Genomic DNA, 19454 nt, shown 5'->3' on the forward strand with positions numbered 1-19454 from the left:
TTAGGTAATTTGTAGTAATAACTCTGTTATTTAATTCATTTGAAACGAGACAAAGGATTCCATTACAAATCATTCAAATCACAATTATTTACTTCTATTTAATTAAAAAAATTGCTAATAGCTTTTGGCTTAAAAAAATCACGAAAACTTTTAAAAAACATTTTTAAATCATATAATGCCTCTTTATAAATGATTGAAAGTATAATTGTTTGAATGCATTTAATCCTTCTTTTTTTTATTAATGAAAATTCATAATCATTACCTTTAAAGTGTGTATTTTATAAACTTAATAGGTGGAATAATAAAAATCTTATAATAGATAAAAATATTATTATTATTATTGTGACATTTTATCATCCGCAATTAATTTCTTTGCATTTATTCCCATCATTCAACCGTCATATTCCATTACAATCATCATGGGCCGCAGATGCGACGCATTCTCCCTCAATCTCCACCGTTGATTTCAAGCGCCAGTTATCAACCAACCAACCAACCAAAACCACCCAGACTGCGACCCAAATCAGCAACTTGATACGTCTCTGGGTGGACTGAAAGAGCCGAAAGAGAGCTTCAATGACGAGTTCACAAACAGGCCATTATTTTCGAGGACTCACTCAAGCCACTCATCCTCCTGTTCCTCTGAATTGAAGAACCCTGCGACAATGGGTTATCCCGAGGTACTCGTAAATTCGTAATAGCTCACAAATTATTAGAACACGTGTATTCAAGTTGTTATTCGTTCATATATTGTTTTTGATTGATATCAAGGAATTGTATGATGCTTGTGAGTTGCTCGACGAAATGCCTGTGCTGTATTCAGTGGTTCATTTACCCGTAGTGCTGATTATCAACTGTACCTTATTTTTAACTAAATTACAGTCCATTCACGACATTCATTCATGAATGTAGATTGACTTGTTAAGAGTCTCATTGACAAATACAAACTCATGTAAGTAAAAGAAAATGTTGCCACGAAAGATGCGCCTGATTGCATTGTTTTTCTATACTTGGCACCTGATTACATTTCAGTTACGAGTAATGCAAATGTAAAGCAATATGGAATGCTTGTTGAGAATGTGGAAGCGATCCCAACAAACAGATAATTACAAGCTCTGTAAGTAATCCTTCCATTATTAAGTTAGCAAAAAGAATTATGGAACATTGTACACGAAATACTGCAGGCTTACAAAACTGAAGACAACAATATTCTTTGTTTGTTTGGTGACTTTTGGTCCCATATTCTTAAAGCCACCCGCAGAAAGAACAAGAGATGGAGAAGAAGAAGAAGAAGAAGAAGAAGAAGAAGACAAGAAAATACTAATTCCTAATGATAATTTCTCTTCCCTTGACACTTTTTTCCTGGAAAAAATAGCACAGTTTAAAAGATACCTTGTATAAATATGTTTCCTGTCTTTCTATGCACCTCTTGAAGAAGAATCCTGCCGCGTTAACTCATAGTTAATGTTTGGAGGCATTCGATCCTCGCGATCTGCAGTATTTGCTTTCGAACACAGGAAAAGGAAGGAAGAAGTGTATATGGTGACATGCCACAGGCTGCAACCAATTTTATGCACCATAGTGATGGCATTTGTATTACGATTTATGCATATATAGTTAATGAATTCTGAACACAACACTATCATATCAATTTCTTTTTGAGAATTTTGGGACTCTCGTACCTGTGCCAAACCCAGTAGGATTCACTGGATTCTAGTGTCCAGCTAATTGCAGCCATTGCTAAGGCAGTGAATCCTGCAAGTACAAATCCCCAGCGAAACCGTCTGAGAAGCATTGTAATGAGATTTAGGAGCCATCCCTGCATGGCTTGCAACCTGTAATGGATGTAAACCATAACTATAATCAGATAATACCAATAAAGCAAAAGTATTGGCATCCATAGGCTTAATCTTTAATCCTTCACATTTCTCTGCAAATTTTATGTAAAAAAAACAGCATACAGTTTGAAGGAAACAAACAAATACAATTTTAGAAGCCAACTAGTTTCAGAGTTATTGACACAAGAAACTACTCACCTGTCGAGGATATTCAGATAGAATTCTGCTGAGAAGGAAAAGGACCTGTGCTTTGTACAGAATTCGATCAGCCACCCAATAAGCAGACCTAGAGCCCCAATTGCTATCACAAGTGTAATATTGGAGGATCTGCAAATTTTAGAATGGTTAAAAGCAGGCTGACATTAAGATTAAGCTTGACGAAACAGGATGCCGTACCTGGTTGGTCCAGTTTCAGCCATTAGGGCGGTGACAATTGCCACAATGGTGTGGATTGTCCTCTTAGATACTTCGCTAATATCAGCTAGGTATATGAAAGTGCTCACCACAGCCATGAAAGAGAGCCAGAAATCCATGAACTGTAAGTATGTCGCATTTAACTAGTCAATAATGTCACAAAACAAGATCCTTCACTAGCAGTAAGGTTATAAATATATATATATATAGAGAGAGAGAGAGAGAGAGTTTTGATCTCCTAAGTAACGCTAATATAACAACTCAAATATAATGATGTGGGACCCACCCTATCAACTTGTTGTGTTGGAAGAATTAAATGAGTGGGCCCTACATAGTCAATTTATTTGAGTTACCACATTAGCATTACTTAGTATAAACATTGCTTAGGAGATCAAAACTCTATATGTATATCTGTACTCCCAATATGTGTATGTATGCAAAAACAAAAAATAAAAAAGAAAAGGAAATGCATATCAATAAAGATAAGAAGTATCATAAAAATATAGTGGGCTTTATCTCCAACAGACTGAATATCAGTAGTTCTGCACAGAACTCATTAAGGAAAACTTAATACCTGCAGAACACGAAAAGGTAATGGACACCAGGTGCCTACATCACATGCATGATATATTCCACTAGAGATGCCACTAGACATAAAAAGAACCCACTCTGCAAATGCCTGCAAAAGAATGACATATTTCGATATTAATGGTTTCAAATAAAAGAGGGTGACAAGAAATCTGGAAACTGGCTTGATGTTCAGAAAATTACATCACATGCCCTGAATCACATACAATTTGCAGCCTCAAATTTATAGAACATTTATAATCCCATCCTGATGAGCGAGTAAATGTTACCTTTTGGCGAAGTGACCAATAAGCAGGAAGTAGAGCTGCAGCATTGGAAGCAATAAGGGATATTGACTGCCACATGTGTCCTACATAGTTTTTAGCATTCTTCATTTAGCAGAAATATTCAACAGCAGAGCAAAAACTTTTAGGTAGTGTTCTCTTCGTGTTTCAATTTTGAGTTTTGAATTCATTTTCAATTTTGTATTTTGAGTGTCTGTTTTGAGATTTTTGAAAACGCATTCTTTTTGTCATTTTAAAAAACTATTTTTTAAAATAGAAAGCTAGAAAACGAGTTTGCTCTCTAATTTTGAAAAATTGTTGTGTTTCTTTTTTTTTTTTTACTTCTTTTCTTTTTTCCCCTTTTCTTCTTCCATTCTCTGACACCCTGCATCTTCTCTGTCGCTAGCGACCACCATCGGTCGGAGATTCACACAATCAGAGCCTACCATTAGAAATTCCAAGCCAAGGGGGTTAACATACACAAAAATGGGCTAGGTTTAACGGTTGGATTTTCGTAGATCTAATTTTTAATTTTCGGCCAACACTTATATACGCACTGCCAGTTGCCACCGACCACCATGGTCGGTGGTTTCTGGCGATTAGAGGCAACCACCCGACATCCAAGGGTCCATCGAACAACATACCCAAAACCCAACAAGATCCGACAACCAAATCTCCTTAGATCTAATGGCAGGGGGTGGTTGAGAGAAGAGAGGAGAGAGGATAGAACCAGCAAGATCAAATGGTGGGGGGCGGTCGATGGCGACTTTGGGCGGTGGCAGGCGAGGTTGATGGCGACTTTGGGCGGTGGCAGGCAAGGTCGATGGTAGCTCGTGGCGGTGACAGAAATGGCAAGCGCAGTCGATGGCGGGGGCAATCGAGAGAAGAGAAGAGACAAGAGAGAACTAGCAAGATCGAATTGGGGGGGTGGGGGGGGGCGGGGTCGACGACGGCTTTCGACGGTGGTGGGTGAGGTCGACAGCGACTCATGGCAATGATGGAGATGGTGGGTGTAGTTGACGGCCGAAGCTTGAGAGAGAGAGAAGAGAGAGATATGCGAGATTGGAGGGGGGGGGGGGGGAGGCTTTGTTTTCCGTGTTTTTGTGTTTTGAGTGTGTTTTCACTAAAAATACCCAAAACAACATTTGTTGTTTTGGGTTTCCTTTACAATTTTTTTTTTTTTTGTTTTCGAAAATATATTTTTGAAAATAGAAAAATAAAGGCATTTTTAGTATTTTAAAAAATTGAAAACTCAAAACGGGCTGAAAACAACAAAGAGAATGCAGCCTTATTGCTATGTCCTAATAAATGTTTTTATTAAGCCAGGATGCAAAAGAGAAAAACCACTAGAAACAGAGTTCAGTTTAGATGCCTGGTATGCTACCATCAGCCTGATGTGGAAAGTGGCAACCACAACCTGAGCCAGCCAATAGTCGAGTTCAAATTCATGTAAACTGCAACTAAAAAGACTTGCAAAGGATGGCATAACTTAATAGTTAACCCTGTTACCTCAAGCTTGTGCTTATTGGTGTGTGTGTGTCCATCTAGAAATGAAAATCAGGAACAGAGTCCTGTATTTATTTTAAAACAGCTGGCTCATCTATTTTGGTTTCTAAGTGCAAGTAAGTAAATAAATCAGGCAAACAGTGAATTTAAACTTTCAATCCTATGATCGGGGTGTATGCAACAAGAAATAGGACCAGAGAAAAACTGGATTATGACAAGAACTTGAAATACTAGCAAAATATTGACAGAGCGCAGTGAGAAGTCGGGTTTTGCATTATCAGTAATATAAGCTATACCTCGACGTGATACAATTTCAACACTACAGTCAAAGCCTCCATGGTTCCGATCACAAGAGCAATAACTGGAAAAGGAAAAAACAGTAATATAGATCAAAATCAGATAAGACGGTAAGAATGCAGCTCTTAACACCTATCCCAATGCTCCTCAGAAATGAAAGAAACAGAGTCATTGCCTAGGAATTTTATTTATTTCATCAGCAAATAAAATTTTTATACAGGCAGAAAATAAAACCTGTATAATGTTAATCCACTTGCATCCACAACAGACTGACATGACCCGCGAGAGGAGCATTTTCTTGGGCATCTCTCTAGTGAAATGGACATGATAGATTGGCTTTTGGAAGAACTATTACTGGGGTTTGAGTGCCTTAATCCAACACTCCAGGGTCCACCTCTAACATACAACACATAGAAACTAACTGTTTCATCATCCGAATCATAAAGCTTAAAAAACATCGAGCCATTGCTGTTGCTTGTCTTGTTAGCATAGAAGTAATCCCAGGTATAGAGAGATGGCAATCCGCCAAATCTCACATACACTTCATAATTTATTTTTGCATCTGATGTTAGTCGAATGTGAAGATTGCCTCCAGAAGCACCAGAAGGAATGTCCAGAAGAAAATACGTCCAAGCAACATCCGACTTTCCCTCGTCTGAGGAGTTGCTTAAAAGGGGTTCCAGAGGGAAATTGGCTGAATCTGGCGAAATCTTTCTGCTCATTGGTAAATAATAAGATTCGAAAGGGACAGAGAAATGCTTCCTGAGAACTGTCTGCAGACAATCATTCTCACCTTGTCAATAAATTACTCCTGCGAATAAGTTTCTTTAACAATCAACAGGAAGTGTAACCAAGGAAATAAAACCAAAGTATGGATACCAAGGAAATAAAACCATATACAGCCAAATTTAATCCATGTAACATGTACCCAAAAGCTGAAGCATATAATATATGAAACAAGAACAACAATTACAACCATAGAGAAGCAAATTTCTAAGGTAAATGTATTTTGTTACATTACAGTCTGATAATGGTTTCAACTTCAGGTCAAACAATCTAGAAAACACTGCCAATCATGCCAAATGAACACAAACATGCAAACTCCTTGGTCTAATATTCGCTTATATACAGTGTTATGACATTTCTCTTTCACCCTATCCCTATAGCCATCTATCTTTGAACTCCATGTCGAAGTAAATTATCCAACTTGTCACATACACTTTGAAACAAACATGCACCAGAGAACTGAATTATTGACACTCAAATTAGCAGTAGCACCAGTTGATAAAAACATACATCAAATACACCAGTTGTTAAAAACATATGTTGATTATTGGCATTCAAAAGGATTTATATGCATTCCCACCTGAAGCATGTATCTTTCCCATGTACAGTTCAATCCAGCCTTCTCCTCCGGACATTGAAGAACTAGCCAGTCTAAGGAGTAGCAAACCTTCATGTTCATGTTCTCAATCTCTCCAATTTCCTTTGATAAATTAACAAGATGAATTGCAATGTACCAGCGACCAACTTTTGGCATGCCTATAACCAAAGGGTCAACACTGATATTGGTAGAATAATCATGCCGAGTGGGCAGTGGTATTGCACCATGACGTGCATAACATGTCAAAATTATTCCACTGCCACTTACAGTACCATTGGAAGAAGTTGTTTCATTCAGTCTCACATCTGTTGCTGTTATAGTCAACTGTTCTGTTATCCCCATTACATCCAGGGAGAAGATTTTTTGTTCACTGCCTCCATGACAAGAATCCCCATTTGAATTTCTGCAGAAAACTACATTTTCTGTAGTTTGATTATTCAAGTTGGTGCCTGAAAGATTTCCTGTTAAATTGTAGCTGTCATCACATGAAAGCAGATCAACTGTTTGGTTGCAATATTGGCCCCCCAACACTGGGGTTGTGCATCCTTCCACGCTAATATTGCCAGTGAATGAATACGTTGCACCTCGATTAATCTGCAAGCATATATAATGGCTACAATCATAAATATTAACTAACTGTAAGTAATCAGAACAAGCAGTTGCCTGCTTTATTGGGGGAAAGGTGTAGAAGAGTTAGATAAATGATAGTAGGCCTTCTCTCTTGGTAATGGTTGCAGCTGATTATAATAGGAGTTTATTTTATGTTCTGATGTATCTTGTGTATAAATAGCTTATAATAGGAGTTTATTTTATGTTCTGATGTTTCTTGTGTAATCTTGTGTAATGCAAGTGTATTCATTTTATTCTTCAATAAGATTTGCTCGAGGTATTTTTTTTATCTTGAGATTTTTCTTTTCTTCCTATCTTGAAGTTCTCACTTCATGGTATCAAAGCCATTCTGACTAACGTTGATGGCTTCGCAAAATGAGGTTAGCTCAATTCCAAATCTACACTGTCATCGGAATTCCAGTCCTATTTCACAACTGTAGCAAAGGCATTTAGCTTCGTTCCGATCAAATTAGACTCCAATAACTATCTGTTTTGGAAAGCTCAGATCTCCACAATGATCAAAGCATTTGATTTGCAGTCATACATCAATAAGGCACCAGCTCCGTCAAAGTTTGTAAATGATCTGGAAAATCCAAATCGTAATGTGCAGGTTCTAAATCCAGCCTATCTGAATTGGATCAGATCACATCAACTCCTATTAGGTTGGTTGTTCTCTACTATCGATAAAGATGTTCTAGAACAAGTTATTCACTGTGAGTCTTCAATTGAACTATGGACAGTTCTTGAGAATCAGTATTCACAACAGATAGTTGCGAAGTCTTTCCAACTGAAACAACAACTTAGATCTATGAAGAAAAATGATTTGCCGGGTAATGATTACATTTTGAAATTTAAAACTATAGGCCATGCCTTAACTGCAATCGGAGAACCGTTAAGTGATAATGAGTTGTTGATGGCTATTTTACATGGATTGGATGATGATTTTGAAACAGTTGTGAGTCTTGTAACCTATCAAATAGACAAAATTGACTTAAAAAATTTGCAATACTTATTACTGATGCATGAACAACGACTCACTGCTAGGAACATTTCCAGTTTTTCTAATACTTCCTCCAGTTACAGTATTGGTCCTGCCAGTGTAAATTTGACCTCACAATGGTCTAAAAATGAGTCCGGAATTAATAGAGGTGGTGCTGTTACTAGAGGAGGAAACTTTAGAGGTGGAAGACGTTGATCCTCTGGAAGGAGAATATACTGTCAATTGTGTGGGAAGCCTGGTCACTTGGTTGACAGGTGCTATCACAAATTTGATCAGAATTTTCAAAGGAGCCCTTCCTATAACTCTAATTTTGGATCACAATTTGGTAGAGGAGGTGATTCATTACAGCCTGGTCCTCAGTCATTCATAGCTCATCCCATAGGATCTAGGGAAACATACTTGACTAATAATTCTGAAGCTTACTACGGCTACTTACCTTCATCTTCAGAACTTTCATCTCAATTTTCCACTGCTTCAACCTCCAAGGGTGAACCTTCATGGATTGTAGACTCCGGTGCCACTAATCATATCACTTCAAACCTGAATAATCTTTCCACTCATTCTCCTTATGGTGGTAGTAAAAAGGTTGCAGTTGGCAATAGTAAGAAATCTTCTATTTCTAATATTGGGCTTAGTCAATTGTACTGTAGGCGCCCCTAACTAGGGACCCACAACAAGATGTCATAAATGCCAAAACCCATTAAAACATTACACATCCTCCTTGACAATGGAAGCCTCACCCATACATTCTTACTTATAGACATACACAATAGCGTCCATATACTCACATAAACAAAAGTAACTCAATATTACACGCCACATCAGGGTCCATAAACCCACCATATCCCTCAAGGGTACAACCTGAAACATAAACAAGTATAACTTAATATTACACACCACAGACACCCCCAAGGACCTTTGATTGAGACGGCTCTGTACACACTGCTACCCCATGGATCCTGGTTCACTTGGCTTGCCCTCTACCTTAACCTTACCCTTACCTGGAATGATGCAAGCAAATATGAGTCACAAGACCCAATAAGTATAACTGGAAAAAAGCGAACATAAGAGTCACGGGTATCGTGAAGCAATAGAGTCATGGATGCCATTTAAGGTACTTTCAAATGATAATATAATAAAACATGCATCCATGCTCATATGCAATCTTTTTAAAACCATAAACATGAGACCAAAGTCCAAAACCATGGGACCGAAGTCCATAACATAAACTTGGGACCGAAGTCTAACTTTGAGCTCAACACTTTCTCTGTGGATATATCCTGCGGACTCGTCCGCTGCGCGCATCATGAGGCCTTTACACATTCTTAAAAACCACTTTCATGCACATGCTTCATGCGTCATCGTAACATGCAAATTTGTAATAATTTTTCATATATAACTGACATGCGAATAACGAAACAATAAGCACAATAGGACAACATTCATGCAAGATAACATCAAGTCCTTGCATGTCCTCAATAAAACATCATTCCCAAAGAAAAATAGGGTGATACAAAACCCTATTTGAGACTCAAGAGGTATAACTGAGAACCATAAAATAATTTACTAGTAAAAGGGGAAATAACTTGTAAAATAGGAAAATAACTTGCAATTTAGAAAATTAAGAGGTAGGATCTTGCAATAACAAGAGATAGAGAATAGAACTTGTAATTTAAACATAACTTGAGCAAAGAGGAACTGAACTTGTAAAATAGGAGAAAAACTTGCAAACATGAACTTGAGAAGAGGGAGAAACTGAACTTGCATATTAATAAAAAACTGAGATCTTGCCTCTTAATTGAAACAAAGAGGAAGAAGAACTTGCAAAAACTAGGAAAAGAACTTGCCTTAAATATCTTCTTAATTCTTGCAACATACCGGGGTTGCTTATGCCATAGCCCAAACTACACGGACAGAATTTCCCTTAATTTCTCCAAAATTCTCTCTAATTTCTCCCCAAACCTCCCCCCCCCAACCCAACAAAAAATCTCCCATTTCACTCAATGTCATGGCCTATTTATAGGCCAAGGGGGTAGGACAATGTAGGGGTTACGTGGGGGCAAAGGGATTAAAAATTCTGATGAAAAGAAAGGTTTTTGGACACTTGGCAAAGGCTGGAAGCCACTTGGCAGTGGCTGGCGCGCAGCAGGGCTACACAGGGCCCTACGTGGCACGCATGTGGCTGCGTGGTCGGGCAGCCGCGCGCACCTGCGTGCGCAAGGCCCCCCACTGGGCTGCGAGTGCATGGGTGCGCCTGCTGGGTTTTAAAAACCCAGCTGCATTTTTGCTTGGCCGCGGGTTTGATCCCGCGACCTCGCCTTCCTCCCTGACACCCCCCCGACCATCTCTCCCATAGCCCTCCTTGCTCCTCATCGCAATCAATTTATTTTTAAGGCATTTCCAACTTCTAAAATTTCATTTTAATGCCAATAACTTTCAAGATTTAACCCAAATTAATTTATTTCCACCTTTCCTTATTTCCATAATGCCCTAAAATAATTAATTACCCATTTCCTCAAAATAACATAAATTATTATTTCCCCTTAAATCCGCAAATATTCCATAATGACCTCAAATAATTCCGAATAGTTACCGAAACTCACTTGATAAATTTTAATTTTTCTCCAATTAATTTCTCACACCCAAATTCACATTAATTTACAAATAAACAGGTCGTTACATGTACACTCAAGCCACTCCTAAGTCCTTTTTTACCTTACCTAATGTGCTTCATGTCCCTAACATGAAAAAGAATATTATTAGTGTTTCTCAGTTGACTAAAGATCATAATCTCATAGCTGAATTTCATGCTGATTCACATTTTATCAAGGACAAGGGATCAGGTCATGTGCTACTGTATTAGCTCATTCCAGCTCTTGGTCTTGCTGATTCAAGAAAATCAACTATTGATCATGCTGATTTTTCTTCTGTTAGAATCCTTTTTCCAATAAGTGTAAAGGACAAGATTTGTCTTCCATGTCCTCTGTAAATTTTTCTTCTTCTGTTTCAAAAGTTTGTAATCAATGGCATGCCAAGTTAGGGCATCCATCGTTGAACATTCTTCGATTAGTAATGAATAAAATTGGTATTCCTTGTTCTCTATTGAATCTATCCTTTTGTGACTCTTGTAAACTTAATGCATCAACTTCCTTTTGAAAATCACTCAATTACAACCACATCTCCTTTGGAGTTAGTCTATTCTGATCTATGGGGACCTGCATCAGTTCTTTCTACAGAAGGTTTTTGATATTATATAGTGTTTGTTGATGCATATACTAGGTATACATGGCTATACCCTTTGAGATTAAAATCAGATGCCTTGGTTGTTTTTAAAACCTTCCATAAGCTTGCTGAACTTCAATACAACTCCAAACTTAAGGCTCTCCAAACTGATAATGGTGGTGAGTTTTCTTACCTTATCTCACTAATTGTGGCATTCAACCTCGATTTACCTGCCCATATACACAGCAACAAAACGGTGTAGCTGAGCGTAAACACCAACATATAACTGAGATGGGTCTTACATTACTTTCCCATGCTCATATGCCCTTGAGATTTTGGCTAGAGGCATTTTCCACTGCTTTTTATATCATCAATCTCTTGCTAGCCTCTACCTTAAAATTCAAATCACCATTTGAAATTCTTTGTTGTAAACAGCTTGATTATCTACACTTGCAAACTTTTGGATGTACCTGCTTTCCTCTTCTTAGACCATATAACAATCACAAATTTCAATTTCATTCTACCAAATGTATATTTCTGGGGTATAGTCATATTCATTCCGGGTTTAAATGTTTGCATTCTTCTGGGAGAGTCTACATCTCACGACATGTTCACTTCAATCTAGAAGAGTTTCCTTTTTCTTCATTATGGACTTCTTCCTCTTCTTGTTCTTCTCAGTCCCAATCTAATAGTCAATCTACTTCAGTTCTTCATGGCATTTCTTTGTTTCCAGTTAGTCCTTCTCATCAATCACAACCTCAAGTAGCACAGCCTTTCATCTCTTCTCCTAATGCTCACTTAAGAACCTATGATGATTCTATTGATCCTTCCTCATCTAGAGACTCAAAGTATTTGTCACCTAGAGCCTCAAGAGTCTTTGGAATCTACAAAGGATTGCTAGCATTCTGCTGCTCCTAAGTCATCCAAATTACAAATTGCTTGTGCACCATCCATTCATCCTATGATTACACGATCTAAGTCTAAACAACTTGCAGTCATCTCCCCTCATGCTTTAGTAAGTACTTTAGAACCTAATTTTGTTCAAGAGGCTTTCTTAGATCCTAAATGGGTAGTGCTATGAATGATGAATTTTCTGCTCTTCAACGTAATTAGACCTAGGAATTAGTTCCGTTTTCTTTTGATATGAACTTAATTGACTGCAAATGGGTGTTTCGAGTTAAGTACAATTCAGATGGGTCTATCTTGAAGTATAAGGCACGGCTTGCAACAAAGGGTTTTCTTCAAAACCCTGGTATTAATTATAATGAGACTTTTAATCCCGTGGTCAAGGCTCCAACTATAAGAGTTTTGTTTTCTCTAGCTGTCACCTTTGGTTGGGATATTCAACAGGTTGGTGTAAATAATGCCTTCTTGAATGGTGAGCTTACTAAGGATTTTTTTTATGACTCAGCTCGAAGGATTTGTTAATCCTGGTCTTCCCAGACATGTTTGTAAACTGAAGAACTCTTTATATGGGCTTAGACAAGCACCTTGTGCTTGGTGCACAAAACTGAAGAGTGCTTTGCAGCATTGGGGTTTTAAGAAGACAGTATCTGATGCTTCACTTTTTGTTAAAAGAACTGCCAAATGCATGTTGTTTGTTCTTGTATATGTTGATGATATATTGGTCATTGGTTCAGATTCTATGGCTTTGCGAGAGTGTATTCAAGGCCTAGATAAGCATTTTGCTCTAAAAACACTCGGGTCAGTCAACTATTTCCTTGGGTTTGAAACTTATAGAGACACTACCGGTATCTACCTCACACAATCTAAGTATACATGGGATTTATTAAAGAAGGCAGCTATGGAAAATTGTAAGTCATGTGCCACACCTGTGACCTCGAGCATTTCTTTAACAGATGATGGAGAATTATTTTCTGAACCCTCTTTCTATAGAACCATTATAGGTTCTCTTCAGTATTTGACTCACACCAGGCCTGATATTGCGTTTATATTAAATAAATTGAGTCAATTTCTCTCCTCTCCTACAGTTCAACATTGGCAGGCTTGTAAAAGGTTGTTATGGTATCTTAAGGGAACAATTCACCTTGGTTTGGTGTTCACACCCTCCCCTAAAGACCAATCTTTAACTGTTTACACAGATGCTGATTTTGCTGGGTGTAAAGTGACCAGAAAGTCTACAAGTGGTTTATGTGTTTTTCTTGGATGTAATTTGTTGGTTTGGAGATCAAGGAAACAGTTAGTTGTTGCAAGATCACTGTGTGAAGCTGAATATAAAACAGTGGCTCAAGGAGTAACCGAGATCTTATGGCTTAAGTTGTTACTATTGGAGTTAGGCTATCCTTGTAAGACAAATCCTGTTTTGTGGTGTGACAATCTAGCAGCTAAAAGCATGACCGAGAACCCTGTTTGTCATTCAAGAACAAAGCACATTGAAATTGATGTGCACTTTGTAAGAGAAAATATTGAAAGTGGAGATGTGGATGTTAGATATGTGCCTACTCTTCATCAAGTAGTTGATGTTTTTACTAAGGGTTTGTCAAGAGACAGATTTGTTTTCCTATGTTCTAAGCTGAGGCTCAAGTGGTCACCTATATGTCATTCTCAGTTTGATTCTTGTGCTGATTCTACACAACATTTGTTGCCTACAAATGCTACAAACACTGCAAAATTATTGTTGCCTATGGAGCTTGATTTGAGGGGAAATGTAGAAAAGTTAGATAAATGATAGTAGGCCTTCTCTCTTGGTAACGGCTGCAGCTGATTATAATAGGAGTTTATTTTATGTTCTGATGTATCTTGTGTATAAATAGCTTAGTTGGTGTTGTAATGAAAGTGCATTCATTTTATTCTTCAATAAGATTTGCTCGAGGTATTTTTTTCATCTTGAGATTTTTCTTTTCTTCCTACCTTGAAGTTCTCACTTCAAAAGGAAAAATGAAACAGCTACATATTTTACCAAAAGGAACTAACGGTTGAGAGAGACAGAGAGAGAGAGACCACAAAACTTTTGTTTTGTTTTTATCTTAATTTTTGGATATAAGGTTAGTTGGTCTAGAAATATCAAAGGAAGTGGGGAAAATCAAGAAAAATATGCACAAACAGTACGGTGAGAACAAGAATCATACAACAAACAAAGTGAAAAATAAACTAAGCACCAGTTTGTCAAAGATGAAAGGTTACCATCTTTGACTGTGTTCTTGCAGGTCCAATTCCATTAAATAGGCCCCAATACCAGACTCCGGGAGAGATCTGTATAACAATTTTGTATATCAAAGCTAACTTTTAATAGACTGAACAATATAGAAAAAGGAAGACAAAGGGAAGCACCTATCAGACATTCTATGTGCCACTGGTGCATAATACTCCTAGTTACTATAAAAGATAATTATATATTCAAACATTTTGAAATGAACCTGCTCACTTGTCAGTTTCAGAGATATATTTTTCTGCATTGGGTAGCACAGCTCTGCATTCTGGAGATCTTGTATGTCTCCAAAAGATCCATTTGATATAGAATCTAAAACTGCATTCAGAGGAGAGACATATTGAAAACAGTCTGGTTGGGGGATAAGGGGAATGAAGAGCATAGAGAGAAAAACACACACAACTGATTCAATGGACAACCAGAAGAAAAAAAAAAACACAATAAAGCTTTATGCAATGAACAAACAAGGTAATCCTTTATAGTCACTAAGAAAGCAATTCAATTTAGGCATGTAATGGTCAAAAAAGTAAAAACTTAAGAAGAATACAGCACTGTGAATAATCTCATCAAAGGATTCAAGTATTAATGAGACTGCATCAAAAGTAAAACAAATTTTAGAAGACAATGATGCCTTATAGATTCAATTGTTCATTGAACACATTCATGTGCGAGAAAATGAAGGTAGAAATCAACTTAGACAAATTTATGTATGTAACTTGTACCTAATCCCGTCAAAGAAGTGTTATAAGCATCCGGCAGAGGGGGACTGCCTTCTCGCAAGCATATCATTGGTATCCTGCTGCTGTTAGGATTTTTAATGCTTTCTGGATCCTGAAAGAAATTGAATTATGGACCAAAGAAATCTGAAATAACAATAACTGAAAACTGGTATATCAATTTCATGCAATAGTAACCAAAAGGTAGCAAACAAACTCTAGGTTTTATATTAAAGTCAAGAAACTGCTTTCTCTGTTAAGGGGACCAAAAAAAAAAAACTATAATGGAAGACCTTAAATGCAATATATCATGAAACAGCTAACAGGGCTAGCTTAGTAGGCTGCTTGTTTTCTGTTTCCAGTTTTCATTTTAAAAAATTTGAGAACTTCTCAAAATTTTGAAAACTCTAAAAGGGTGTTTTCACAATTTTGTTTTCATTTTCATCTCTTCCCCCTCCAACACTCCTCACTGCCGGCAACTTGATGTTGCCAGAAAGCGGCCAGGAAATCGTCCGGTTCTCCTGATTCGCCAACTCAAGAGTGAGGAGAAGGCCGGAGGAGTCTCCAGCGACCTCTAACGTCTCCTCCAATCACCAGTGACATCAGGTGTAGGATAGAAAATAAAGAAAAAAAAAACTGAAAATTAACACAAAGTTGTCAAACAATATGTTAAATTTTCAATTTTTTTTTTTTAAATGAAATGAAAACTGAACATGAAAAATTGAAAATGAAAACTGAATGCTTGGGCAAACGGACATAAAAAATTTATGTTACACTCAACAAGCTTCCTCAGGTAAGTATGCAAGAATATTTACGAGGTCTACATCTGACTCCAACGCGATGGACATGGAAGAAAACCATGGAGGCAAATCAACTGCAATAGAACAACCAATGAAAAGTTAACAAGATGGGGTAAGAACACAGCAGCAAATCAATAGATCAAGTTCTAGTTCATCACGACTTCCAATATCGAGAAATCTTACTAAGATAGGAAAAAAAAAGCATAAGGAGTTGAGAATGAAATGCTGTGTTTTGGGCGGTGTAAAAAACAAAGTGTGAAACCACTCTAAAAGAAATTCTAAAAATTCAGATTCAAAGTTGATGCAGAAAATAGGATCCAACACCCAAAATAACAGAACTTTCATAAAGGCCAAAACATGACCTGAATGATACATGCACAAAGCATTCGAAATCCTAAATAATCCGCAGTAAAGATCATAGTAGCAAGTACACGGACCAAAAAAGCGATTAAGTACACGACCAATTACCAATCGATCACACAAGCAAATTCAACCAAATCCGGGAATTTTCAATCTTGAATTCGGCCCAGTTCAGACAACAGGTCACAGAACACAAAAAAGAAGAAAAAGGAAGACAAAAACAGGCAAACAAAAATAAATTGCTTAATCAAGACTTAGATATAAGGGCTAGGGCTACCTCTGATATAACGCCATTCGAAGGGTTTGAGCTCAGTTTTGGAGTAGCTGAAGCTGGAAATAGTGAAGGAATTGTACGGAGTACCACGCTGCTGTACTTGGTAGGAGGAAGAGAGGGCATGAAACCACACAAAAAATGAAGTGACGAGAAAGAGATGGAGATTCAGATAACAACTGCCCAGAATCGGATTCTCGGCCATGTTTGACAATTATAATTAACGACTCTCGAGGGGTAACAAAGGGGTTTGATAATCTAATTGGGGAAACCACAAAAAACGAAAAAGAAAGATAGAGATAAATTAAAGCTTGTTTAACAATGGCCAGTGGAAAAGAAAACACAAAGTCTTTTAGGGTGCAAAGACTTTGACTTCTGTTAAGCCCAGATGCCCACGCGCCCTGGATGGCATGTGAGTCACGCTCCACGCTTCTGGCTCCTGTTGTCAATTCTTTCCCAAAAGGTCAAAAATAGTGAACTGATTCTCAGTCCGACGGATGGAGTCGGCCGACCGCTCTTGAACAAAAAATCAATATTAATATAAAACTCTCTTGATTTTCAAATTTCCGAATCCGTAGGCATGGCGAGCGGAGGAAGGAGAAATCTCTTCCGAGCATTAACGCACGGTTCATCTTCAGCGCAGCGGCCTTCTCTCCGGTATTATCATTTTCTTCTTGTTGAATAATAATGTGATTTATCTCGAGTTCGATTGTATCAGGATTAGAAGAATCCTAGAAGATTGAAAATTCCTATGAGATAAGAGTTCTGATAGAGGAGAGTTCTAAAAGATTTTAGATTGGATGTAGGACTGTGTTCGCATGATCTGTAGACTGTAGTAATTGATATGCTCCATTAGGTCTATCTTTTTTCTGTTGAATCCTCGTGATTCTTTCGGGCTGAATAATAATAAGAATCAGAATTTTATATTTATTTTGTCAATATTTTGGTCCTATTCTTCACCATTAGCAGCTACCTCTTTTATCCTCTGAATCTGACTTGACTTTTCACACTGGCATCTCTTGGTACAATTAAAGCTTTAGATCTTCATCCACTGTTCATTTTAAGCAGCCTATGCATGAATTTCTTTGCCGCCTGATCTGTTGCTCAACTCAATTTTGAACAGCCAATTTGAATGCCAAACAATATATGTGTCATTTCTCTGTTTTTGAGTTAAAAACTTGTTGATTTGATGATACTGTGAGAAGTGGATGTGATGAATAAACATTTACTCTTTAATTGGACCTGAACTTTAGTCAATAATGGGTGGGTTGGTGTTTCTGGAAAGCAGGCTGAATACTTAGGGTAAATTATCTTTTAAGGTTTTTTTATTTCATTTTTTTCACAGAGGGAATTTCTACTGCTAATGCCGTTTTAAACTGAGTAAATTAAAATAAAAAATTACGTAATTTGAGTCATAAATGGTTTCATCGCATCCCAATGACAAAAATTATTAGGTTTTCAAATTTTCATTTTTTCTCATTTATTCTTCTTGCATTCTCAAGATATGGCAGGGCTTCTCCATCTTCCATTCCATAGCTTCCAAAATAATTATTATTTTAAGATAGATCTTTCAGTTTTCATTATACTCAATCTGAATTATAGAAAAGATTCACGTGCCCTTAGTGTTACGGCCCGCCTCCCAGAACTTTTATAGCGCATAAAAAATTTGTGAGATGGTTATTATTTAAATGATATCGAATAATAACATAAACTAAAACTCACACACAACTCTTTTAGAAACTATATTTTTTTTTATATCACATAATATTGCATAACCGTTTTTACATAATTATTCACAACTTAGATCCACCTGGGCTTACATAACATACCTCCATCTCATAAACATAAAACATTACTCTTAACACAAACATCATGACACCAAGGACCTAGTATCGGGAAAACTTTGTACTTACTATCATCTGGATCCAATCCCGCTGAACATACCTGGTATCTGAGATGATCCTTTTACCTGGAATGATGGAAAGTAAGCGTGACTCACAAGACTCAACAAGCTCTAAAAAGGAAGATTGTAGGTTTAAGACAAAATTATTCCCATAACACCTTATGCAATTCATGTCAATGCAACGTCATATCATGCCATGTCCAACCTGCCTTATTTCTAGATGCATAAATATATAGTAAACTCCACATAAACGGGCATTGACTCATTGAGGCCCACATAAAACACACACTAGCACCCAAGTCCAACATACAAACATGTAACCAGCCTTTTATAGGCTACCATACCATTTCCCTTACACGTCCCTTTCTGTCACTCAAAACATAATTTGTTGCCGTGGGTCTCACCCCAGGGTTTTACTGTTGCCATGGGTCTCACCCCAAGGTCTTTCTGTTGCCATGGGTCTGACTCCCAAGGTCTTTTTGTGGGCCACTTCCACGGCCTACGTTCCGTGGTGGGCGCCACCCATCACCCATACTTATCACTTAAAATCGCACATTCTTGCATTGCAATGCAACAAATAGAAAATGCGATGGCTTCTGCAGCATAAACGTGATGACAACATAAACAATAACATACCACGTTTGTCCTTGTTTCTCCTCATACATAAAGACTTCTCTTAACACTCACATATCAAACATTCCACCTCACACATTAAGACTCTTAGCAAATCCCATATCTTAGCCATAACTGACTTTTCTAAGAACCTAGCCCCAACGGGTTTAGCATCATTCCCAAAGGAAGCGGAGCGATACGAAGCTCCGTGACGGTTGAAATAAAAGACACCTAAGACATCATTGCTTAGCTCATTCCATTAACAATAAACCCATTAATAAAATATAAGTCATAGGGTGGTTATCACGTGGATTATTATTATTAATGCGTGGAACCGAGTCATAGTGAGAGAAGGAATAACATACGAGAAACTACAAAGACTTTCACGAGAAATAAAGAACACGAGGAGAGGGTTAGGAACTTACCTTTATTTGCCCGATTCTTGATCCTTTAAAGCTCCCGTCGCAAAGTAAAATATTCTACAGAAAATAACAAGGTTGCG

The 19454-nt window shown here is 37.5% G+C and overlaps 1 protein-coding gene across 3 annotated transcripts; it reads right to left on the reverse strand.

Moving 5' to 3' along the window:
• Window positions 1–1103: 1103 nt before the first annotated feature.
• Window positions 1104–16756, reverse strand: LOC127801820 (uncharacterized). 3 transcript variants are annotated; one of them, XM_052337249.1, is made up of 15 exons: window positions 16444–16756; window positions 15822–15880; window positions 15013–15121; window positions 14499–14608; window positions 14266–14334; window positions 6273–6884; window positions 5141–5679; window positions 4906–4970; window positions 4476–4520; window positions 3110–3189; window positions 2827–2931; window positions 2235–2374; window positions 2037–2165; window positions 1683–1835; window positions 1104–1557 (listed from the first exon to the last, which is right to left on the reverse strand). In XM_052337249.1, the coding sequence occupies exons 1-15, from the start codon at window positions 16640–16642 to the stop codon at window positions 1419–1421; spliced, it is 2553 nt and encodes an 850-aa protein (XP_052193209.1). In that variant the 5' UTR covers window positions 16643–16756; the 3' UTR covers window positions 1104–1418. The 3 variants fall into 3 exon arrangements, with proteins under 3 accessions (XP_052193209.1, XP_052193210.1, XP_052193212.1); XM_052337250.1 differs by lacking the exon at window positions 4476–4520 and having other exon boundaries at window positions 16444–16755; XM_052337252.1 differs by lacking the exon at window positions 15822–15880 and having other exon boundaries at window positions 14507–14608; window positions 16444–16589.
• Window positions 16757–19454: the final 2698 nt, after the last annotated feature.

The sequence above is a fragment of the Diospyros lotus genome, chromosome 5, assembly GCF_014633365.1.
Source record: "Diospyros lotus cultivar Yz01 chromosome 5, ASM1463336v1, whole genome shotgun sequence".
NCBI classification, from domain to species: domain Eukaryota; kingdom Viridiplantae; phylum Streptophyta; class Magnoliopsida; order Ericales; family Ebenaceae; genus Diospyros; species Diospyros lotus.

What these genes read in the sequence shown, in the direction of transcription:
- LOC127801820 (XM_052337249.1), bottom strand. Translation starts at nt 16,642, where the DNA reads ATGGCCGAGAATCCGATTCTGGGCAGTTGTTATCTGAATCTCCATCTC. An exon ending in CGAATGGCGTTATATCAGAG is followed by an intron (nt 15,881 to 16,443) that starts GTAGCCCTAGCC and finishes GTTCTATTGCAG; the next exon opens with TTGATTTGCCTCCATGGTTT. An exon ending in AGTGGATTAACATTATACAG is followed by an intron (nt 4,971 to 5,140) that starts GTTTTATTTTCT and finishes TTCCTTTTCCAG; the next exon opens with TTATTGCTCTTGTGATCGGA.